This window comes from Hemibagrus wyckioides, linkage group LG16, assembly GCF_019097595.1.
Source record: "Hemibagrus wyckioides isolate EC202008001 linkage group LG16, SWU_Hwy_1.0, whole genome shotgun sequence".
Classification (NCBI taxonomy): Eukaryota; Metazoa; Chordata; class Actinopteri; order Siluriformes; family Bagridae; genus Hemibagrus; species Hemibagrus wyckioides.
Genome location: NC_080725.1, coordinates 6,688,644 through 6,713,001, shown reverse-complemented (window position 1 = coordinate 6,713,001; position 24,358 = coordinate 6,688,644). Strand labels below are relative to the sequence as shown.

Genomic DNA, 24,358 nt, shown 5'->3' with positions numbered 1-24,358 from the left:
ATGCTCTCTATGCAGCTTTTGGATCATTTCACTTGTAATATTCCCCCTTTGTTCCTCACATATCTGTTAAATTTCTTCGAGATGCTGCCATTTTTTGTGGCAAAATTTTTTTTACTTTTTTGTTCTTTTGCTGTTTTTGGATTGCTGTCTTTGTCATACACAGACAGTTTTTTCACCTCTACACAATAGTAGATGATCATCATCATCAATTATTATTGTTATTATTATTATTATTATTATTATTATTATTATTATTATTATTAAGACATAGGCCTACGTTTGCAATGCATTCAGCATCATGCACTCTTAGACCTCCTAACACCTTCTCGTCTGGCTCTTTGTCTTGAAAATCATTTCTTCGCGGCAGAGCATGGTGGCACCAAAGCTTAAGCAGAACCGCCTTCCTTTTTTTCTCCTAGTGCAGCTCTTTTCTTTCTCTCCGCTTTCCCCCTCTTTTGTGTGACTCCCCACGTGTCTAATACATTAGCGGCTCTAATCAGAGGGGGCGGGGCCTTGTCGCCGTGTCAGATTTCCCTGCGCGCTCGCGCTCTGCTGAATTAGACGCTCGTGCTGGACCGTTATACGGAGGCGCCTGTTAACGTCCCCGTTGATAGGCGTGAAACAGGACGGTCCGTAGGACCCAGTGGCCTCTTTTTTTTTATACGGGGTGAAAAGACTCGGGGCTGTTCAGCCTGCACGGCATTTACGCGCACCTGACGGGTGGCACGCTGGAGTGGAGATCCGTTATTTGTGGCTGAAACGCAAGCGCGTTTTTCTGGCAGACTGAGCTGGAAAAGGAACAGAGATCAGAGATCACATTTGCTGTGGACATGGATTTTAGCCTGGATCTGTAAAAGCGTCTGGGTTTTGTTTTTTTTTTTTCTTGCTGGGGACACATCAGCATCCGAGAAGGGTTTGTGGAGGAACAAGGGGACCACCAGTACGAGCCTTGATCCCATGCATGTAAGCAGATGCTTCATTCAGTATCTTTCTACAGACTAGGCTAAGATGCATGGAAATGTGTAGCGGTGTGCTTTTACAGTGCATCAGAACTCGCTTTATGTGCTTTATCGACGTGCGGCGCGTGAGCTATTGGTAGTGTCTTTCCCATTCATGCATTTCCACCTCCAGGCAGTCAAAAGGGTGAATAGCTTATCAGACTAGTAGGAGCGGCTTCATTCATCCCAGCATCTCTGAGCTTTAATAGCAAAACCCTTTAACACGTACGCTGCATAAGCATTCATGCATTCAAGACAGTCCAGATGGACATTAATGAGCACTGTAAGTGTTCATTCAACCTCGAGCATTTTGCTTGGATTAGCTGCAGGGGAGCGGTTTAGTCTGATAATGATCAGGACAGCAGCAGTGATCTTTACAAAGAGATGAAACAGTTTAATATGATCTCTTTATTTTCACGCTTTGAGTGTGTTTGAGTACTTTTAAAACACCTTTTATACTCCTTCTTAGTCTTGTATGATCTCATATGCTCAAACAGACATTATAGATTGATCAGTTATGCAAATAGGTAAGCATATTGATTTATTGATTATTGTGAATTACCGGTCTCTTTAAAATTTGGATTTAAAATAAGATGGTGCCTTGAACAAATGAAAATTGAATTTCATTTCCTTCTCCAAGTCATTATTTGTAGGGCAGTTTCATTTCAAGGAGAGAGGGAGTCCGCCGCAATACCAGTCCCCAGGTAAACTTGTCTGTGCTCAGTCTAAGTGGTCAAGGAGTGATCCTTTTTTCTACCGAAGGGACTTGCCTGGAAAACCGACTCTCGTCATAATGAGAAACATATGGTCATTTTCTGACCGCATTTGTATGCCTCAGCACTGGCCGTGGCTACTGCTCGGCTGTGCTGTGATGCCTTCTGAAGGGTTGTAGAACTCTTTCGGCTTGCACGGACACCTCAGATGGCTATGGATGACAGCTAACATCTTGGGAGACACTGATAAATCATCTACAGTGTCTCTACAGTGTGAACAATGGCATCTCAAAACGCTTTGAATATTAACAAGCTATAAAACTATGCAGGCTATATTTACACTGGATATATACATTGGAAGGTATGCCAGGCAAACAGAGGTCACTATTCATACACACTTTGACACGTAGGGTAATTTAGAGTTGTCAGTCCACCTGCTGGCTTGTTTTTGGGAGGATGGAGAACCCAGAGAAATCTCACACATACATGGGGAGAATACATACAGAAACTCCACATATATAGTAGCACAAGGTCAGGATCATACTAGGGAGCCTGGTGTTGTAAGATAGCCATCCCACCTACTGCGCCAACTGGTAGAAAACAGTAACGTGCATATTAATTCATCCATTCATTTACAGCAACCTCCTAATTCCGGTTAGAGTCATGGACAGATCCGAGCCTATGCAGGGAACACTAAGTTTGGGAATACACTCCAGATGGGAGTGCCGTTCTATGACATTGATATAAATACTGATATCAAATGTTTTGGGTGTAAGGTAAAAACAAAGCCTATCTAATCTTCTGGAGGTCTCAATATTAGTTTAGAAGATACTGTAAGCACATGTGAGGTCAGGAAGTATAGAGCACATGTGCATTCCCAGCGTGGGTTGCAGACCGCAGAGCTATAAAATATAACAGTGCCCAGTAAGGGGCAGTCTGTTAGTACTGCTACCCGTCATCACTTGGATGCTGATCACAGAGCTGCTCTTATTAAGGACTGAAGGCTTTTAGTGTTACTGGGACACACATGCTAGATTAAACCACAGGCTAGGGTGTGTTAGGATGTTATTATTATTATTATTATTATTATTATTATTATTATTATTATTATTATTATTATCATTAGTTCACCAGCATTTTGATTAAAATGCCCCCCCCCTTATTTGTGCTGCTGCTTCTGATAAAGAATGGAATTGGAAGTGAAACAATTTTGCCCTCATTTACTGATTACCCTACCCTAACCCTAACTCTTACAAAAGTACTGACCATCACTCCCTTTCAGTCAGTTATCTTTTGTGACATAAACTGCTGTCAGTCACCACTAATTCACCACTAATGTCAAAAAGACTCAATGTTAAATACTAAATACTTATGTCAGGAAATGCAGCCGGACAATCACATACACTCACATAAACACAAATACACCACACACACACACAGACACACACACACACACACACTAGAATGAGTAACAGATGACAGGAGTGAGATCTACATCTGATCTTCTGCCTTAAGTAGCTGGGGGCAAACATTTACACAAGAATTACACAAGAAACTTCAACCCTCCCCACTTGCTTACGGCATCCGTGAGATGTTCTTTTTCTTCTTTTCTTGATCATTAGCCTCTTACCACATGAACCAAAACAATTCTGCAGTCTAACACTAAAAGGTTTCATGTCTGCAAATCATTCCATTTTAATCTGTTTCTTTCTATAGTTCGGCTACACTGCCAGCTCGCTGGCACACTTGCGAAAGCAAAAGCTATTAGGTCTAAATGCTTCAGGATAGTGTTGTTCTCCTGTAGTCTCATTAAACATTGTAAATCTTACACATAATAAGGTAATGGTAAATGGATAATAAGGTAATGATGTATTTTTATTAAGTGTGATTTCATTGACATTTTAAATGTGGTTTATTTGTCTTCTGCTAAGTGTGTGTGCATAGTATTCAGTAATAAAGGGGTGTTGGACTCAAGTGGAAGAACATTTCTCACCAAGGTTTGGTTGAAATGCTAAAGTCTGTTGATGTGCAAGTATGAGGAGGGAGAGGTACTTTGACTTAGTCAACGTGCAATAAATCCCCAAAGTAACTCAGAAAAAAATGAAAGTCACAGGAGCCAATACTGGTTCGTCTAATCAACTGCTCCATTAGGTAATGGAGCAAACTTTATTTTAGTTAAATAGCTTTGAGCTGAGTGACTGACCTTGAAAAGAAAGCTGAGTGACTGGCTCTGGTAGTGTTTTGCTCTGGTAATGGGCATTGAGCTTAAGCCTAACTTCAGGCAAATGGTCTGGAAACAGAATGCTTGGAGATAAGGCCTGAGTTTGCTCAAGTTCTGTGAACCTTTGCTGAGGCATAGTTCCTATTCATTTCCTATAGAGTAATGAATGTAGACTGCACAGTGTGGAAGTTTTATGATGATCTTTTTACTACAGGGTGAATACATTAAGGACTATTGAACTAAAATTTGTAATGTTTCAGCTACATGAAAGTTCTTGATTTGTGTCCAGATAAGCAGCTAACATGACTGGATGGCAAGCTACATTTTTAAGTTTATCCATTTATTAGTTTATCCATTGAGTAACACTTTGAGTGTTTAGTTCAATCCAGTAAAATAGTTTGCTTAGTTGATGACCTGTCCTTGAATTTACCATGCCAGAACCGGTCTTAAATCAGTACAAAGACTAGAATTTTCCACTAACAGTTGTGGAGTTTAGTTTTGGAGAGTCTCTGGACTTTTATTTGTAGCTTTGGTAAAAGAAAAAAAAAATTAATAAAGCATAATCTCAGCCCTAAAGCCAGATCTAGACTGAGATTAATGAGACCCTCCACCATATTATTCACATGTTCCATTTTAATATCCTCCCATTACTCACATATATGCCGGTAAAGTCAGATTTCATTTGGCAAACGTGTGAAAAAGTACACTTGCTTATTCTCTCCATTTGTACTCAGTAGGAATTTCAATACATTATCTTAAATATAATATTATGAAAAACTGAACCAGGCAAAGATATAAATCTTTTTTTCCCCGCATTATAGCAGCAAAATTCAAGTTTACTGAAAGAACAACAAAGTAACTCTAAAAAAAAAGTGTTCACTTTTGTGTTCACATCATTAACAGTATTGCTGAGCACCCAGAATTTCACTCCAGTTTCAATACATCAGGCAGGCCAGAAAATAGGTAAAAGTGTGATGAAACCTCCACTGTATACTGTATCTAGAATATATGCCTACTGCACATTAGCAAGTCTGTTTTATTAAAGTCATAAGAGCACATAAATACACCGAAGTATATCATGTTAAGCCAGTCGTTTTCTTCCTATAATCTGAAATGTAATCTGATTGCATGCTGTTTAATAGCTCAGAGAAACAGGGCCTGATCCAGACATCACAGGATTATTTCAAAAGGATGCAATGTGAACAGAGGACACAAGAACCTGATATACCACAATTCCTGTGTTTAACATCTTGACATCTCCAATAACCAGACGGTCCTTGCTTGTTAATAATTCAATGACCTCGTCTCTTTCGCTGTCTCTGTTTTCCTTTTAAGTTTTAAGTTTTATTTCTCAAGAGATCATGCCTCCCACCACAATTGTGCAGGAATGAATCCAGCCCTGATCACAACATGGAAACCGCAGTTGGTTTTAGATTTGTCTCAGTCACTCACTAAGTAGCTATTGATACTCTCTCTCTCTCTCCTCTCTCTCTCTTACACACACGCTTCTCTCTCTTACACACACACATACACACACACACACACACATGGTGATATGCATGCTTCCAACAGGGAGGACAACTGTCTACTGTGTAATGCAATTAAACAATTCAGTTTATACCAATTAAAATCTATTGAAATACTGAAATACAAATACTGATCAGAAGAGCAGAAAATAAATGAGCTGAACTATGGCTATGGATTCCTTCATTACAATGCAGCTCTTTACAAAAATATTCTGCCGTTCAAAATTTTTGGTTTATTGACCTACTTTCACTCTACTGATTTAGTTTTAATAAATATTTATGAAAGTATGAATAGAACAATGGTGTGCCATACATGACAATAAGAGTGAGGAAATGTTTGATATACTGTGGTAACTTTCTTGGAGGCTAGTCAGGACTAAAACAAACATTATGTTTCAGTCTTAGTTGATGCTTCGCAGTTCTGGATAAAAGTATGATCTCAACATTCCAATATAGAAAGGACACTGTGTTTCATGCATTGATGAATATATATTTAATGGAGTGGTTGAATTAAAAGAAATTTAAAGGAAGGAAGTGCAGAGAATCTAGCCTAGTGATAACATAGACAGTTCAGGTTTACAGTGAAAGCAAGTGGCCCACAGGAGCATGCAGTCTGGTATAAAATATGTATCACCTGGACTTGGTTGGGTCACTGCCTGAAACCCTTGCTTTGTTTCCTCTGGCCTTGCTTCCAGTTTAAAGGGGAAACGTTGGAAGCCCTGACGTTCACAGCTCTGCATTTCTGTGGTTACGATGCTTTTTCAGGAAATTTCATATCCCATTAAACGTGCTTCACCAAGAGGCTGTAAAAAAGCAAACAAGTGAACGATGTGTGTGTGTAAAGTGTAGGAAAACTGTCCGTAAAAGTGTTACACCGCACTGTCGCTTGCCGCTTTGCATCATTGGTATGCCTCTAAATTTAATCAAACCATGACATCATTTTTCACTTGACCCTGACAGAGTTTGCGGGTGTGTGTACATATCAGAAGGTGGTGTTTTTTGCAGCCTGGTTGTATGTACATCGTCTGTAAGTGGATCTAGCTTGAGTCATGTTCTGGCACGTATAAAGCTCCACCGGCCTGCAGTAGCATTTCAGGCCCATATTGATGATTTACTGTTAGGAAGTGTTTGCTGAAGTGCACAGAGGGTATTTATACAATGAAATTCGCAGCATGTAATAGTGCCCAGAGGCATAATCTCTCCAGCGTTTCTTTATTGCAATAAGGGATTTCTAATTCCTATTTCTAAGGGAAGCATTATGTGTCCATGCCAAGAACAAGATGGGTCTATGTTTACACGTTCTTATAGATAAGATACTGCATTAAATCTGCTTTTTTACTACTCTTTAGAGATGTGAGATTGACATACTTTATTGCCTGCTATACTCTTATTGAAAAGTCAGAAACAGGTCACACAAATACAAAAACCATTCAGCTCTCCTTAAAGACATTATTTGTGAATTCAGGCTCCCAAAATGATGGACGATTAGGTTTTTCTGCTTCTAACATACTTAGACATCTCTAATTTAAGACATGTAAATAATGTACAGTATAAATTTTTTAATGCAAATATCTCGACAAGTAAAAAGAACCTTTATTCAAAGAAGGGAATAGTTGTAAGCTAGGAATAAAGGTGGGTATAACAGTAGAGAGTTAAAAGATCATTTCATGTTCATATTTATTTTTTATATTTTATTTAAGTTTATTTAAATTGACATACAAATTAAATCTACTGATAGTCTGTGTTTCCTCCCATCTCCAAGAAACACGCCAGTAGGTATTGTAATGTGACTAAGGTGAACCACACCTAGTGTGTGAATGAATGCCCTGTGATGGTCTGTTGATGTTCCGTCAAGGTTTTATCACCCGCAATATTCCTGGACTCTGGATCCACTGAGACCCTGAAATGGATAAGCTGTTACTGACAGTGAGTGAAAGACACTCACAGTTTTTTTCTTTCATTTTTTTACACAGTGTGTTTGTGTCTCTGTCACTTTTGGGGAGCAACCGGATTTTAAAACGATATAACTTCACTTTTGATTGAAATACAGTATGTGGAAAAGAGAAACATGCAGTATTTCAGTTCCGAAAAAAAAAAAAACCGCACAGTCTGGCATAGAAATGCCAAAATGTAACCATGTGAAAGGTTTCACAGGCCACTACACATATTTCCTCCAATACTCTACTGTATACACTATATATAAAATGTTAACGCATGCTAAATCCCCAACATTTTTGTGTTCTTCAACTCAGTTGAAGCGCTACAGCTGCTGTCTCTGCTCAGAGTACTGAGATGGATGTAAAAGGATCAGTCTCCATCCGTAAAAGTTGTTGCTGGCCAGGAGCACGTCTGCCACCTTTGCCCCAACACTAATTCTCTGATGACAGCTGGAAGGCTATATGCAGAAGGCTTAGGCTTTGTGCTTGTCCAAGTCTTAGACAGAGAATTGGGGTGCATTCCTTAACCCGTCAGCTTTAGGATGTGAATGTCACATTGCACCATGTCAGCATTATGACATGAGACCTTCTGGAAGACAGTATATCAAGAGCTTTATTTTTTATATGTTTATTGTTAAAATATATTTCACATATTATGGGTTTAAGACAAAGAGCACTTTTTAATGATTCATGCTGAATGAGCTGGAGTGATGATTAAGTATGTAAATTGAAATAGATCAGTGGCTGCTCTGTCACAGTTTTAGGTCCGGTTAATGATCACTGAAAAAGATAAAGTCTAATTATTTAAAACCAACTAACAAATTTGTAAGCATGAGATGATGAGTGTGAACAGCTTTCCTCTCAACTTAATCAGCTGTATTCCATTTGCTAAAGATTAATGTGTAAACTTCTATCTACTGATCCTAGATTTTCAGTGATTTCTCTTTACAATAAAGTCACACTGTGTTATAAGAATAAAAGAAGACACTAAAAGAAGGAAATATCATGTATCGCCAAAATCTATATGTCTAATACATACTACATACCATAAAAATCCTGATCCCCAGCTGTTCAGAGATGGCAATTGAAGTGCTGAAGTGCTGCCATGTAGTTATGCAGTGAACAGAAAAGGCCCCCCACTGCTAGTTTTCCTCAGACGCCCCTGTCAATCACTTAGTCTGTCCTGTTTATTCTATGTGATCGTAGGGCTGTTGGGACCCTGACATATTTTAATAAGCTGTTAAATATAAGAATATATAAGAAAGAATGTGGAGGTAGTTTGGTAATTCGTGACTCTGGAGCCTATTTAACTTGGCTTCTATTGGTCTCTGTGTTTCCACTGTGTCTGTTACATGCATTAAGGAGAAACTGAGGCTGCTGCAGTCCTAACCAGAGCCTGCAGGGGGTGTCATTCCTTCAACTGCAACTTAACTGTCAATATTACAATATTTAACACAAAACCTTGTGAAGTCAGTATCGGTAAAATGGTCACTTACAGTGGGTAGATTGTCCTAATGACTGTGGGCCAACAGTTAAGATCTTCAGTTAAGTTAAGCAAGCTTGTGCATCCTCTTTCTTGACCTGTCTATTTATATTAGACCAATATGAAGACTGTGAGAACACATGAACCTGAAAATGTAACTAAAATGTAAAGAGTGTATAGGATGATATTGTGATGGTCAATATGACAGTCCATCTGTATGGTCTGGTCACACTGGTGAATACTAGTATTAGTATTAGTATACCTGTGAGGAATTTGTTTTCATTCTTTATCTTCATTATCTTTTGTTAACATCCCCTGTTTACCACTAGAGGGAGTGTAAAATGAGTCAAAGCTGAAAGTTTCTGGTCTAGACTACTAGAGATATGAAACAAAACTAAGCAAATGACAAATAGATTGAACTGCAGATTTACTATTAGGAATTTCCCTTTTTCACTACTGTGGTTTGCATAGATGCACATTCTAAAGGAGTATTGACAAGGACAAATTGCAAAATCTGGGCACAAACATAGTCTAAAGTGATTGTCCATGGTTTTTGCCAGTATGGTTTGGAGTAACTCACTTCCACTGACAAGCTGCATGCCTCCTCAATATAGTGCAGGCTGAACTTTGGGGTTTGGCCAATTTCCAGCCAAAACTGTACAACTGTCTAATCTCTGTAGTGTTTTTTTTAGTGCTAGATGAAATAGCATCTGTAAATCTGGCCACCTGTGGCTCTCAGTGGTCTGCATTCCCATATGTGACAGGAGTGGAGCTGTCAGTTCCAACATACAATCATGTGTTCTGTTTGCTTTCTTTCTCTCTCTCTCTCTCTCTCTCTCTCTCTCTCTTTCTCTCTCTCCCGCTCTCTCTCTCTCTCTCTCTCTCTCTCTCCCTCTCTTTATTACATTTTACATTTATTCACATCTCCATTTTGGAGAGGTTTCCAGAACTGAAATCGTTTTGAAGCTTTTGACTTTTCTTAGATTGTGTTGCCCCATTCAGTGAACATTCATCATGTTAGGACTACAGAATTAATACACACATGGGGAATTAGGTGATTAAGTTTTCCCGATCACTCTATAAACTATTCCTTAAAATCTCTGTTACAATCCCCTCATGCATTCTGGATAAAAATCTATTAAAGTGGCTTTACATTTAAGCTATTGAAAATCTGTTCATAATTCTAACAATATTTTAGTCGTAGCCAATATTTTTAGGCCCACAAGGGCAATAGTCATACCTAGTGGCAGTTCAGCATAACCGTACCACCTACCTGCATGTTTTAGGACACTGGGAGGATTCCCACAGGGAACTAAAACTGATAATACAGACAGTAACCTGAGCTCAGGACTGACCCTAGGACCTTAATGCTGCAAGGGGTCAATGCTACTCTCTGCAACCGACAGCGTCATGATCATTATTAGGAGTATTAGTATTAGTATTAGTAGTAATCAGTGTGGTTACCAATGTAATGAGGCTAGTTTGATATGCTAGTTTGAATAATAACAGAACTCCCACTACTACATCTCTGGTTTATTTAATCATTTCCAAGTTCTTTCATCATTGTCATATGGCAGGAACAAGCAAGATTAGCTAGCTAACACAGAAATGAGCTATTCCAGTGCCCCACTGACCACAGTGAAGCAGAACACTGGATTACTTCAGTTTGTTGTTATCAACATTTAGCTAATTATATTGACTTTTTAATGCTCGTGTGCAATTTTATATAATATAACTATGTATATTCATGTGAGAATTCTACTCAGGCCATACACAGAAATGGTAGCCACATTATATTGCTTCTAATGGACGGGGATTAGTATTTTGTTTCAGGTTAGATTGCCACCCCAGTAAAGTCATTTGGTCTAACCTGGCCATCACAGTGTAAAATGTCTGCCTATGCTAAGTACACACAAGTCCCATCATCATATTACATATATAATGTAAATAATAATGTAATAATGTAATAGCGAAATTAAAATTAAATTAAAATACATACATGGAGGACATTAGATTTTTTTCCAGTTCCATATAAAACTGGGAGCGTATAAGAATTATGTTATGTTTTTAGAACATTGTGTCGAACATTGTCAGAGAGCTGCTTTCTAACACAAATGTACTCTGCACCAGTGATCCACACCAGACCTCTCATGCATTCCAATGTGTTATAGACAACAGTGGTGGAATTTGACATGCGTCTGGTGTTTGAATATGTTTTATTAGTGTGATTCTAGGCTGTGATCTGTTTTCTTTCTCTTCTCTTGCAGGTGTAAGAGAACCGTGCAGTGATGAAGTTATTCAGAGGCTCTGGGGATAGCAGCTGGAGATTAAGGATGATTTTATTTGTTTTTCTGACTGTGGGATTGTTAACAGTAATGGTCAGTGCGGATGCTACAGCAAGCGTCCTGGAGTTACAGCTAGATGAAGAACAGCCTGCAGGGACAATTGTGGGTGACATCAGTGCTGGGTTACCCCCCGGAGAAACGGCCTCCCTTTACTTCATCTCTGATCATGAGGGCACTAGCGTGGGAACGGACCTCAACATTGATGAGACCACTGGCATTATCAAGACTGCTCGCCGTCTGGACCGGGAAGAGAGAGACCGCTACAGCTTTATAGCAGTTACCATGACCGGCCTCACAGTGAAGGTATCTATCACAGTGAATGACATTAATGATCATGCTCCGGTGTTCCCCAAGAATAAGGCCTATTTGAAGATCCCTGAGCAGACTGCCGTGGGGACAAGGTTTTCCTTGGAGCCAGCCACTGATGCAGACAAAGATCAGCTCACCACTCAGGGATATCTCATCAAAGATGGAAATGTGGGGCAGGTGTTTAGACTGGAAACGAAGAGGGCAGCAAATAAGGTTCTTTACTTGGACCTTGTGGTCGATGGTGTCCTTGACCGAGAAAAGAGGGCTTCTTACTCATTGGTTCTGGAGGCCTTTGATGGGGGATCTCCTAAAAAAACAGGGCAAATGACCCTGGAGGTGACAGTTCAGGATATTAATGACCATGCTCCTGTTTTTAATCAGAGCAGATACCATGCCATCATCTCTGAAAGTCTCCCCCAAGGTAGCAATATCCTGCAGGTGTTTGCATCAGATGCAGATGAAGGTGACAATGGCCTCGTGCTTTATGAGATTAACCGTAGGCAAAGTGACCCTGATCGATATTTTGTCATTGATCCTCGTTCTGGAATTATCACACTCAACAAAGCTTTGGACTATGAAGTCAGAAAGGTCCATGAGCTTGTTGTGCAAGCCAAAGACAATGCTAGCCACCCAGAGATCACTAATGCTTTTGTTACTATCCATGTTCGTGACTACAATGATAATCAGCCCACCATGACCATCATCTTTCTCAGTGAGGATGGATCACCTCGAGTATCTGAGGGCGCCCAGCCTGGCCAGTATGTTGCCCGAATTTCAGTTTCAGACCCTGATTATGGTGAATATTCAAATGTCAATGTCTCTCTGGAAGGTGGGGATGGTAAATTTGCCCTCACTACTAAGGACAGCATCATCTACCTTATCTGTGTGGACCAGGTTTTGGATCGTGAAGAGAGAGACTCGTACGAGCTCCGGGTCATGGCTACAGATTCTGGCACCCCACCACTCCGAGCTGAATCTTCCTTTACTATCCAAGTCACAGATATCAATGATAACCCACCTTTGTTTGATCAGCAGGCATACAAACAGACTATTCCAGAAGTGGTTTACCCAGGTAGCTTTGTGCTGCAAGTAACAGCACGAGACAAAGACCAAGGCCCAAATGGTGACATTCGCTATAGCATCCTGCCCAATAAGGGGACACATTCTAATTGGTTCTCCATTGACGCTGTGACAGGTATCATTACTACAGCTACTGAGCTGGATTATGAGACTGATCCAAAAGTGAGTGTCAAGGTAGTGGCTACAGATGGTGGAAAGCCCCCTTTATCCTCTACTGCCATGGTGGAAATCAGTCTTCAGGATATTAATGACAACAAGCCAGTCTTTGGGAGCAGCTTCTATAACGCATCCATCAAGGAGAACACAGCTGCAGGGACCTGTTTCCTTGAGGTAGGAAAGTCCTTTCCTTGTTGCTAATACTGAAAGCACTTGTCATTAAAACGTACTTAGCTAATTGTTTTATGCGATCCAATGTAGCAAATCATTCGCATCTAATGTGGCATCCAGTGTTATGTATACACAGTAGGTCTACATATATTGTTCTGGCAGTATTTGAGAATAAAATTCTCTGCTACCTTGAATCCAATATGTTCAGAAAAAAATTAAGGAAATGCATTTCTGAGATTATTTATTTTGACTATACAAGCAGCATTTAAACAAGCCAGGTTGCAAAACAGCTGAGCAATCTTAGGAGTCCAATTCATTTTAGAATTCACCTCAGATTTTAAAAGAAGTATTAAACAGTATTATATACTGTTAGCTTTGATCAACTAACTTGACTGAACAAGTGGTGTTCCAAGAGTGCTGACATTTAGTATACCTAGGTACATGTCAATGTTTGTAACACAGCTATTCTGTGCTTGCTGTATAAAATTCCAATTGTGGCAACAGTTCATTACATTGAAACTGTTACTACTGTTACTACACTCTGTATGTTGCATTGTTACACACAACACCCTATCCAGCTGTAGCTTTTTTGGTAACTATTTTAATTGACTGAGAAAAAGCAAACAATATATTTGGACATATTGTGTCTGTAAAGTTATTTGCTATGAACTGTTACTTTATATTATAGTACTTTACTTTATTACTTTAGATTGTAGTACTGTTACAGTAAAGCATTATAACACTCACAATTGTGCTGTTGTACAGTATAACAGCACGGCTGTGAGTACCTGATGCCTCGGACCAATGGCCGAATTCTAGCTGATATGCTGATATTCAGCACAACGGCACTTTTGCTTATGCAATACTGCTTAACTGGCCAATGATTACATGTTCTCTGCGTCAAGCTCCTCTAGCGATGTTAATAAATTAAACTCCATCATCAATTGCAATCTAGATTTGTACAGAAATATACTTGTGGAAATAAGGATATTCTTCTGTCTGTTTGCATGTTTCATTTTTGTTTTGCCATTACCACTTCCGTATATGTAAACGTCCTGTGAGTTTGCATTATCCTTTGACATCCTCACATGCTGAGCTTTTAATAGAAACCTCTGACGCTGGATTTGTTGGTTGCCACGGCACTAAATCGCCTGCCGGTGAGCATTTCATTTTGCGTTACCAAGCAAAGAATTCTTACTGAACTATACCCAGAGAAATTCAGATCTACCGCCTCTTTACCTAATTAGACAGATAACGTATTAGACTGTTAACTATTAACATTGATTTTTCAATCCTTTTAACAAAAAAGAAAATATGTTATTATGTTGATTATGTGATGATTTAAGGCCAGTGCGATCAACTTAGCAACCATTCATCATTTTCATCAGCTTGTTTTGCCTCTGTGCAACTGGGAACTTTTTTTTTTTTTGTGTTGTTTTTCCTTCTTCTCTGCATACATGAACTTCAAAGGCCTGCAAGATTGTATGCTTTCAAAGAAGCATCTGTGCTAAAAACTGCTTCCAGAAAAAACAGTTAAGATAAATACTGGAATTCCACGTTGTTGCCGCTTCATTTAACTTTAATATTTGAAGATGGCAGTTGTCTGTGATCAGAGAAATTTGGAATGTGGGTTCCGTGTAAAGAGAAGAGCAGTAAGTGAGTAAGCACCGGAGGAATATTTCGACACTCTGTAGACATTGAAGAGAAATGGAGAAAGAAGTGAACAGAAAAAAGGGGGAAAAAGAAAACCATTAAAGAGAAGAATTGCTTTGAATGGTAAACGACAGATCTTTTAAAAGGTAGCTATTCTAAACTTTTCTGCTTTTTAAATATGAAAACCAGTGGTTGTCAGTCACTAATGATACATTCTTTGGAGAAAATATAGTTTTTTTTCTGTGTGAAACAATTTCTTGGCAGTTATCATTAGCGGACACCATCTTTAGATCTCATTTCATGCCACACAGCACCAGTGTTGGTTTTTCACTATTTCACATGAATGTCCTTTTATTTATTTTACTGCGTTCCTCAAAGCCCAAAAGAACCAAACAAAATACTTGGACAATCCACAGGATGAGATTGTTTTAGCTGTAGCACCACTGCAATCCCCACACTGTTCCAGCCTTACCAATACCGCACACATGGGCATGCATAGCGCCAAACCGGCTGCGGTTCCTGCTTCTGATCCGTACAGACTTAGAAATTGGTCTTCGTGGTAGGTACCTCTCTCAGCAAGCCTGATCCAGATATGTCAGATGGGTTTCTTTTCCTAGTGCTGTAGTTTCATAGTGCTGTAGTGAAATCTTATGACAATAAATATGATGTGTTAAGTACATTTCTGAGGGTTTTGACTGGAAATGTTTTATCAGAAATGGTAGGATTGACAACAGAATACATGTAAATGAGCATTGGCTCCCTCTTCTTGAGCCATTTTTATTGTAAGGAAGGAGGAATGAGGCCTTATCTAGAGAGACTATAAAATAAACAATTAGACATTTTTATTTTTTCGTTTTCCCTCCTGATTCAAGAGTGGTACCATATAAAATCAGTCATCTGTTGTGGTTAGTGCTAGTCTTTCTGTCAGTGTAAGTTTAGTTCACGAAACCATATTTAGAAATCTGTGTGTACATGTTAGAGAATCCACTTCCTGTGTGCTGAATGTGCTCTGATGGTAATTTCTTGTGTTTAGATAGAGCTAACTCCCTTGTATTTACATTCCTTAGGAATTAGATGGGTAAAAATGTAAAATTTGTAGATGAAGATTTTCCAACATGCTTAAAATGGTTCCTTTACCCTGGTTTTAGCTTTAGGAGTCTGCTTCCTTCATTTCTTATAAGATTATATACTGTTAGCTACGATGATTTAAAAGCCACTGCTTTTCGCTCCACACCACCACACTGACATTCCAATCGACACATTATTGTCTTAAAAAATGGACATTTTACATTTGAGCCAGAGGGTTTTGTATTAATCTTTTGTGATTTCATTAACCTGAAGAGTGGCTGCTTCTTGTATGAATCATATATTGGTGTTTTTTTTCTTTCTCTGAACTATGATCAACCCAGCTGCGCTTGAAAACATACCGTACAATATCACATTGTAGAATTTTTACGTATGCTATACATTAGACACGGAGATGTTCAAGGGCACTCTGGGGCCATTTTATCTACAGCATTTCATCACTCCACAGCCTGTGTGATGCAGGATGTTCATTTTGCCTGTGCTGTATGTGTGTGCGTGCTTCGAGGTGCACGTTGAGTAACAGTAAGCACATTTAACGGCAGTAAATTTCTCCACCTGTCTCATGCACGCTATAGTGTTAAGTAATATTTTTTTTTCTGAATCCTCTTGGAAAGACTAATCATATTTAATAAATCCACATGTATGCGCACATCTGGGCTGTTGCTAATAGAGGAAGCTACCTAGAAACAGTTTCCTGTAATATAAGATCTGGCCCATGGTGGGGTCATGTTGAAACGTGCCCCACTGAAAATATGAGCCAGTCTGTGGCTACCTGTTCTCACGGACTAGCGTACAGGACTGGAGAGAACAAAGCTCTTTTTATAAAAGTCTAGAAAAGGGTTCAGTGTGTATCCAAATGCAAACTGTATGTACGGTTCCACAGGTTGGCTGCTAGACATGGTATAGAGTATTTCTGAATGACGTGATTTGTTCGCTTCTCAGAATAATGCACACACAGCCACCAAATAGTGTCAGAGACTCAAAGTCTGTTCCCTTGGAGTGAGAAACAATTACACGAGTCAGCAAAAAAAAAACGAAAGTGCCACCTTGATTAAGTTGCTTAATTTATATTCACAGTCCAACCATTTATAAATAACATACATATAGCTGGAAATTGTTGGTGGCATACTGTCTCAATGAGTTTCTTTCAGGGTTTCTTTCCCTTCATGTGCTCTCTCTTGTTTTTCAGTGTTTTTTTTAGGTTTAAATTAAAATTTAGATTACATTAGCATTTAATGGATTTAGTGGGAAAAAACTATTAATGGGAATTATAATGGGAATTAATGTGGTTTTCACGCTGGGTGTTTGCTGTAGTCCATATCATAGTGTGATTGTTCCTGGTGCCTCCTGTCAGGAACAGCTGGACAGTGAACCTTGGAAGCCTGCTTCTTTGTGTGTCTTTTGTTACGCCCTTCCTATTGTTCCTATCCTGATTGTGTCACCTGTATCCCATTAGCCCTAATGTCCACCCCTATAAATAGGGATCCTTGTGTTTGTGTCCTTGTCCATGATTGTTATCTGTACCGTGGTTTCTGTTGGGGTTTTGTTTGCTAGGTTCCATGTCCAAGCTAAGGTCTAGGTTTTGTTTTTGTTTTGTTTAGTTAACCACACCATGTCTAGTGTTACGTTTGTTTCCCTATGTCGCGTCTTAAATGTAATAAAAGCAGTGCTTCGCTGAATCCTGCGCATGGGTCTCATTACACCGTGTGCTGGCATGCGCACACACACCCCAGGCGTCTGGGGTCCAGCCCCGCATAGGGCGGGGGTCCCAGACGTTACACCTCCAGCGTTGGTCTGGTTTTAAACTCACTTGAATCTATTGAACCCATGTCAATTTTTACGTTACCAATTTTTCATGCGAACCATTCAATGTTCCACACTAAACTGCCAGCATGAAAGCCCTTCTAATTTAGAGAGGAATAACATATATACAATTTCTGAAATTTCTTTTTGCCATTTTATTCCACAAATAAATGTGGAATAAAAATGTACATTCCTCGAAAGCAAAATGATTCCTCCAGGGTTCTTAATAGTTAATCATTCTTAGCCATCCCCAAAGAGTCAAATCTCTTTAGGTCTTTTAAAAATTCACTTTTGTTCCTCTCTGGGAACTATGGAAACCTATACAAACTGATGCTTTTCTTTTCAGAGGCTGCAAGCAGAACTCATTTAGGAAGCCATGAACCCTTAACTTTCCAATAAACCATGAAAGAACCTGTTTTATTTTTCAATCCAGGCAGAAGAAAGGAAAAAAAAATTTTTTTTCTAAATCTCTCAACTGAGAAGGCCAACTTCATTCTTCATCAACATCTTTTTCTGTTGCATGGTTTGATTTGGCTGGTACTGTATTGGAAACTTGCGATGACAGGTAACATTATGTAAAAATCAGAAATAGGAGTTTGCTTCTGTAACAGTTTCTCCTAGCGGCAGAAATTGAAGTAACTTCCTTCCTGCTCACACAGCATATTTTTTATTGTCAATCTTGATTAAGACTACATTTTGCTTGAATCAGGATAATCCCAGTGATTAGCACTTGTCCTACAGGTCTTTGCTATGTGTGGTGAAAGGTCGGTATGTGTTTAATTAACATGTGCCAGCTGTGTTGTTATAGGCAGTAAAGATTTCTCTGCATTTTTTGTAAAATATAAATTCTATAGGTCATAAAATTGTTCATAAGTATTGTCTGTTTTGCCAGTCACTGTGACACGTGTGTTTTTGTTTTTAAGTGTGAGATTAAGCTAATTAACCACAGACACATTTCTTCTTTCCCCTTTTCACCATCTTTACCAGTAGTGGTAATAATTTTGGAGCTAACTCTATAAGATTATGGATTACCAAGAAAGGAGAATTTGAGTTCCCAGAAGGGAAAGATTCCCACTTACTTCATATATACAATGAATTTCCTATGTTGTTATAGTTCCATTTAGTTGGGCAGCAATGTGTATGTTAGCTTTGGGAGAGAGAGGCTGTTTATTGATTTAACAAATTTCCAGTGTCTTCTTTTCTTCCCTGGATCATCGTTTTTTTCCTGGTTCAGTTTCACCATTGTTTGAACTCTTGTTTTTCTTTTATATATTTTTTTCAGCCATACTGATGACTCTTGGAATAATTTCCAGATTTCTTCTCCCTGTGTCTTTCAGCGTAAATCGTATTCCAGCCTGACCTTCAACTGTCTAATCTCTCTGTTAAATGAAAGCATCGTCATGAAGGAACTGATAAAGTATTGCTTACTGACCAATGATGAGGAAGTATGCTGGATCATGGTGGTCCTAATGGTCAACGTAATCAAATTTCGGGATGTGTTGAGGTGTATTAGTATAAATTTGTAAAATTCTTTGGTTTTAGAGAAAGATGGTAGAGGTCTGGTAATATGGGCTTATATGGGCTAGTGGGTGGTCTCAAGGTTTGTCTTTAAGGTTGGCTGGTTTCTGAGGCAATAACTTTCCCACAGTGTCAGATTTATTCAGTATGTTCTTAAGTAAACACAGATAGCAGCATGAACAGCATGGCACTCTGGCTTGACAGCAGGTAGGTCATACTGACGTCATGTTTTAGTGCTAGCTGTGATGACCTAAAAGGCAGAAAAGACTGTAAGGTGGACTGCTAATTTTTTTTTTTTTTTTAATTCCACACCAAGACATTTATAAAGTTTGAAATGCAAATCTAACTAACACACTGAATACATTATTCGCAGGTGAATTATCACAATTGTATACACACTAAGTGCCTTATAATACCTTTAAAGCCAGGATCTCTGATTTAACCAACACCACTCTTCTTTATGTAGAAAGCTATATAAGCTCAATTTTTCATTGTTGTGTCTCAGTCTGATTGTTTCTTCCAAGTTTACTTTCCAGAAGGTCAGCAGGAGTTCCCAGCATGCTATTTGTACTTATTTCACTTCTGACTCAATGACACTATGATATATTGTTTTTTTCTCTCTATTTCCTCTGGCTGAATTCTCAAATGCATATGCATGATAAAAGCTCTTGACAAAAACAAGAGACAACTCTTGATACCAATTGGAGATGTATTAGTCATAAAGCTGTTTGTTATTCCAACTGTTTGTCTCTCACAAGAAGACTAACTTCTAAATCACCAATTAGTGATTCTATGGCAAAACTGCACTTCTCCCCCTCTACCTCTACCTCTACACAGACACACACACACACACTCTGTATTGCATATTCATACACATGCAACCAAAGATTCTAACCATGTAAGCTCATCTGACATTATATAAACTTGGATTAGCCCTGCTTTTTTCCATTCATGTCATTTCATCAGCCACAATAACACAGCCTCTGCTCTTGTTAGTAAACCCCTGAATGGCACAGTTGGCTGAGATCAAATGTAGCCTAAATACTTTGGACTGTACCCACATTCATCTGACAGTGTTTAGGGCTGCTAAAGTTTGTTTTTGTCACAATGAGAGAGTGCAAGCATTGGGAAAGTGTAAATGCTCAACAACCACTAGACCCTGCTCTTCCTCCAGGGTTACCAACCTCTGTAATGTAAATCCCCTGCCTAGAGAGATGAAGAATGATCAGAATGGTGGGCTGAACCCAGAAATACATGCCAGCATCTGACTATAATACAAAAGAGTATGAAATAAAAAAGAAGGGCAAATCAGGAGAAGTGACTGGAAAGTGTTTTGATCTGTCTCAGTACTTAAACATTTCTCTCATTCTCGTTCTCAACACACCCTCTTAATCAAGTCCCTTTCTGGCTGTCCATCTTTTCCTTCTACCCTACATGTATCACTTTTTCCTGTGTCTCATAGATAGTGATCTCTATCATAGACCATTTATCAAAACTTGACAGTTGAAGATTGGAAAAACATTTCCTTTTCTTCAGCTGTCCAATTTGGTGAGTCTGATCCCCCTGTAGCCTCTTATTTCAGTTCTGCCAGACAGGAATGGAACCTGATGTAGTTTTCTGCTAATGCAACATATCTGCCTCAAGGTTCTGAGATGCTTTTCAGCTCACCACCAGTGTACAGAATAGTTACTTGAGTTATTGCAGCTTTTTTGTCAGTCTGGCCGGTCTCTTCTGACCTCCCCCATCAACTGGGTTTTCTGCCCACAAACTCCAGAGCAGGGGTGTCCAATCTTATCCGCAAAGGGCTGGTGTGGGTGCAGGTTTTCATTCCAACTGAGCAGAAGCCACACCTGAGTCCACTGAAAGGCAAGATCAGTTGATTAGCCAGTTGGAATCAGGTGTAGCTTCTGCTCGGTTGGAATGAAAGCCTGCACCCACACCGGCCCTTTCTGGATAAGATTGGACACCCCTGCTCTAGAGACTGTTGTGTGTGAAAATCCCCCCACTGATCAGCAGTTTCTGAAATACTAAGACCAGCCTAGCTGGCACAATTTTTTTTTCCCAAATTTGACCTTAACTGAAGCTCATAATCTGTATCTGCTTGATTTCATGCACTGTGCTTCTTCCACATGATTGGCTGATTTGATAATTGCACAGATGTGCAGGTGTTCCTAATAAATTGTAAATGTATAGTTGATGTATATGAAAATGGAAAACTCACCAAACATTTTTCAGTCAATCTCTCAGTTTCTCTCATGTCTCTCCCTTTACAAGCAGTAAGCTTTTTTTTTTTCCATCAAAGAGCTTAGTTAAGCAAAATTTAATTACAAGGCTAGTGTTCACTGCAGATGTAGCCAGTAGCCAATAATAAGAACTGTATTGATTTAATGAACAGGTTGAGACATCTGCTTTAATAGGGAGTGCTTAGCATTAAGCTTGGTTTGGAAGTATGCCTTCAACCTCAGTGTGGTTCTGCTAATTCCTGATGATTTCATTTTGTCTACCTTAAAATCATAGCCATTTATATTTATGAACTGAGTTACACTTATTATATGTAGACAAATGGGATAAAGTCAGATACAGTTTGCACACATATTTTTTATACCCTTTTCTTTTCAGCTACTCTCGTTTCTGCACTTTCTTTATCTTTCACATTCTAACATGCTAAGTTTTCCATAAACTGTGGTTGGTCTAACCAATATGCCTTCTCTAGACTGTCAGGCACCCAGAGTATTCCTATCATGCTCTGTCCAGCACAGACAGTAATTCTAACATTTCTTTGGTGGTCTGTCCTCTAACTTTCATTCTTCCAACACACACACACACACACACACACACTTTCTGCCAACTCCCAGCCAACCTCACTGACACTTTCTGCTCATCACCATATATTCACCCCTCTTGCCACCATATACCCAGTTCTGATCTAAGTGGTTTGTTTTCTAGTTAGAACAGCCTACTAACTTGAAGTTTCTTTGTTATAGGAAGACAAGCCTCCTGCCTTTTTCCAAACCATATGCTGAGTTGTTTCATAGTTACTTGGCCTAGTTGAGGTCAGCCTGTTTGTGTTGGCATCTCTGAATGGCTCATAGCTATAACTGTGACTATACACTTCCCTTTATTGAGCTCGGGTCAGTTTGGCCTGAAAATCCAAGCTGGGTAACAGCAAAAACAGCAAGTGAATGAGTGCAGTGAAAAGGCCTGTTCCATCAAAGATAATTTCCCCTTTGATGCTCAATAACTCCGTGCCTGTACAAATGATGAACAGATGAACAGGAACGGGATCTACTGAGTTTAACACCAAGAAGCAAACTCTTCTGTTCCTAAGACTTAGTAAGTAACTTAAAGTAGAACCTTACAGCAGTGTTTACCTGTCAGAAATGTGTCCAAGTAATTCCAAAAGTGTGAGCAGTTGTCAGATGACAAGATGTCTCACTAAACAACGAGACATCTTGCCATCTTGCAACTGCTCACACTACACAACTGTAGATGTGACAGTAAAAATCATATTGGAGATGTGCTCACACTTTGCAATACCTCATGTCACCGGTGCGCACTAGTAACCTCCCTCAGGAAGTGTTGGCAAGCAGGCCTCACTCACTGTGCAGATTTATTTGCTGAAAGTTCCTAACAAAAAAGATAAGCCAGAAAATGTAGACACAGGTCAATCAGTTGGGCAGAATTTGTGCTTTTCTGACAGCATGTTTAGAATAGAATAGAATGACTTATTGTTGTAGCACAAGTACAATGAAATTAAGTCTCAATGATCTCATGCTGTTGCAAGTATTATAGGTTAAGGTAATGCGAAACACCCATGACATCACCTGGATTTTTTAGCTAGCATATATCACATATTATTCATTAAATTGCATACATCTATACTTTATTCATAATAGTCACACTCTATTTATATCGTCATGTTCAAATCCTTGTCAGATTGGCATCCTGAATCTGGATTCATATACTATATATTTTTTTATATTTCCTATATACTTTTCCCCTTCCTGTACAGTTTTGTAATTGTAATTCTATTCTTAGTCTATTTTTATTCTATTCAATCTACTTTGATGACGGTCAAAACAGTATTTCACTGTATATGGTACTGTTTCTGTGTGTGTGACCAATAAACTTTGAATTAGAATTAATGTAATACTGAATATAACAGCAATAATGTAGTTTCCTGTTGGTGTAATGAAACAAGCTGGTCAGTGAAGCCTCCAGCATGGGAATGTGGTAAACACGTAACCACACCAGATCATGACAGTGCTTACACTGCACAATATCTAATTACATTTTCTGACTCATCCATCAAATACATTTATAGTGTACTCCCTCACAAATTGTAATTTACTTGTGATTTATTAGGATTTACAAACAACTTAATCACAATGCAAAAACTTGTGAGCAACAGTAACATTGTCTGAAAATTATATAGTGCAAGTCCAAGTATAATTAACCACAGACCTTTCGAAGTAACACTTGCTAACCATTCTAAGAGACAAGAGAACTAAAAAAATAAGAACAAAATGTTGCTAGGAAGATTGCTAAATGTCTTTCTCAGTGTGATTTCCTATGTACCAGGGTCTTATAAGCTTTCTGCCATTAGTTTTTCACAAATACAGTAAAGTTTACAGAGGAAAACAAAACAGTAGGTTTTATAACCCTGTGCTGGCTCAGTCCTCTCTTTTCCCCTCATATACTTCCAGAAACTGGAAAAGGGGCTTGTTGACCTCATGTCTCTTTAGAATGATCAAATGAGTGAGTGATGCTGAAAAGCATTAGAAACAGGAGAAGAAAAAGTTCCAGTAGCTGGCTTTGGACTGCATGTATTTGGCTCAACGTCTGACACCACTTACTGCCAACCTGGAAAGAAAAGGAAGTTTAATAGATGCTCATTATTTCCTTTAAGGTGAAATTGTTTGCCTCTGATTTCAGCTCTTTAGATTGCCTGACATGCCTGGCACTTCCAAACCTTTGGTTGTTTAAGCTCTAGTCTACCTCCCATGCGTGATACTCAAAGGCCCACTATTAGACATTGTTCCATTCAGCTCCAATACTCCTCCCATACGGCTATCTGGCCAGGGTGTGTCTGGAGTAATGATTTGAGAATAATTTGGCCCTTTGGATATCTAAGGATTTTAACCAGTTTGCCGAATTATGGAGATCATGAACTGTTCTTTATAAGAGCAATTTCTGCTCAATCATTTTGTCCAGGTGCTTAGAAACATTCACTCTCTTTTACCAACTATTTCTCCTGACCAGCATTGCAGTGGATTTTTTTCTGTGCCAAGAATTGCATTTAAAAATGTACTTAATCTGTTTGTAGTTTATTCCCTCCAGGCTTTTGTGATTTTGCGAT

General features: G+C 39.0%; 1 protein-coding gene across 1 annotated transcript in view; it reads left to right on the top strand.

The window, feature by feature from the left end:
- The first annotated feature begins 579 nt into the window (after positions 1 to 579).
- The window catches only part of dchs1b (dachsous cadherin-related 1b), a 93,102-nt gene continuing 69,323 nt past the window's right edge, over positions 580 to 24,358 (top strand). The window contains exons 1-2 of the mRNA XM_058412013.1: positions 580 to 963; positions 11,146 to 12,942. Of these exons, the coding sequence (XP_058267996.1) occupies positions 11,167 to 12,942 (1,776 nt within the window). The 5' untranslated portion in view covers positions 580 to 963; positions 11,146 to 11,166. The remainder of the gene's footprint in view (positions 964 to 11,145; positions 12,943 to 24,358) is intronic.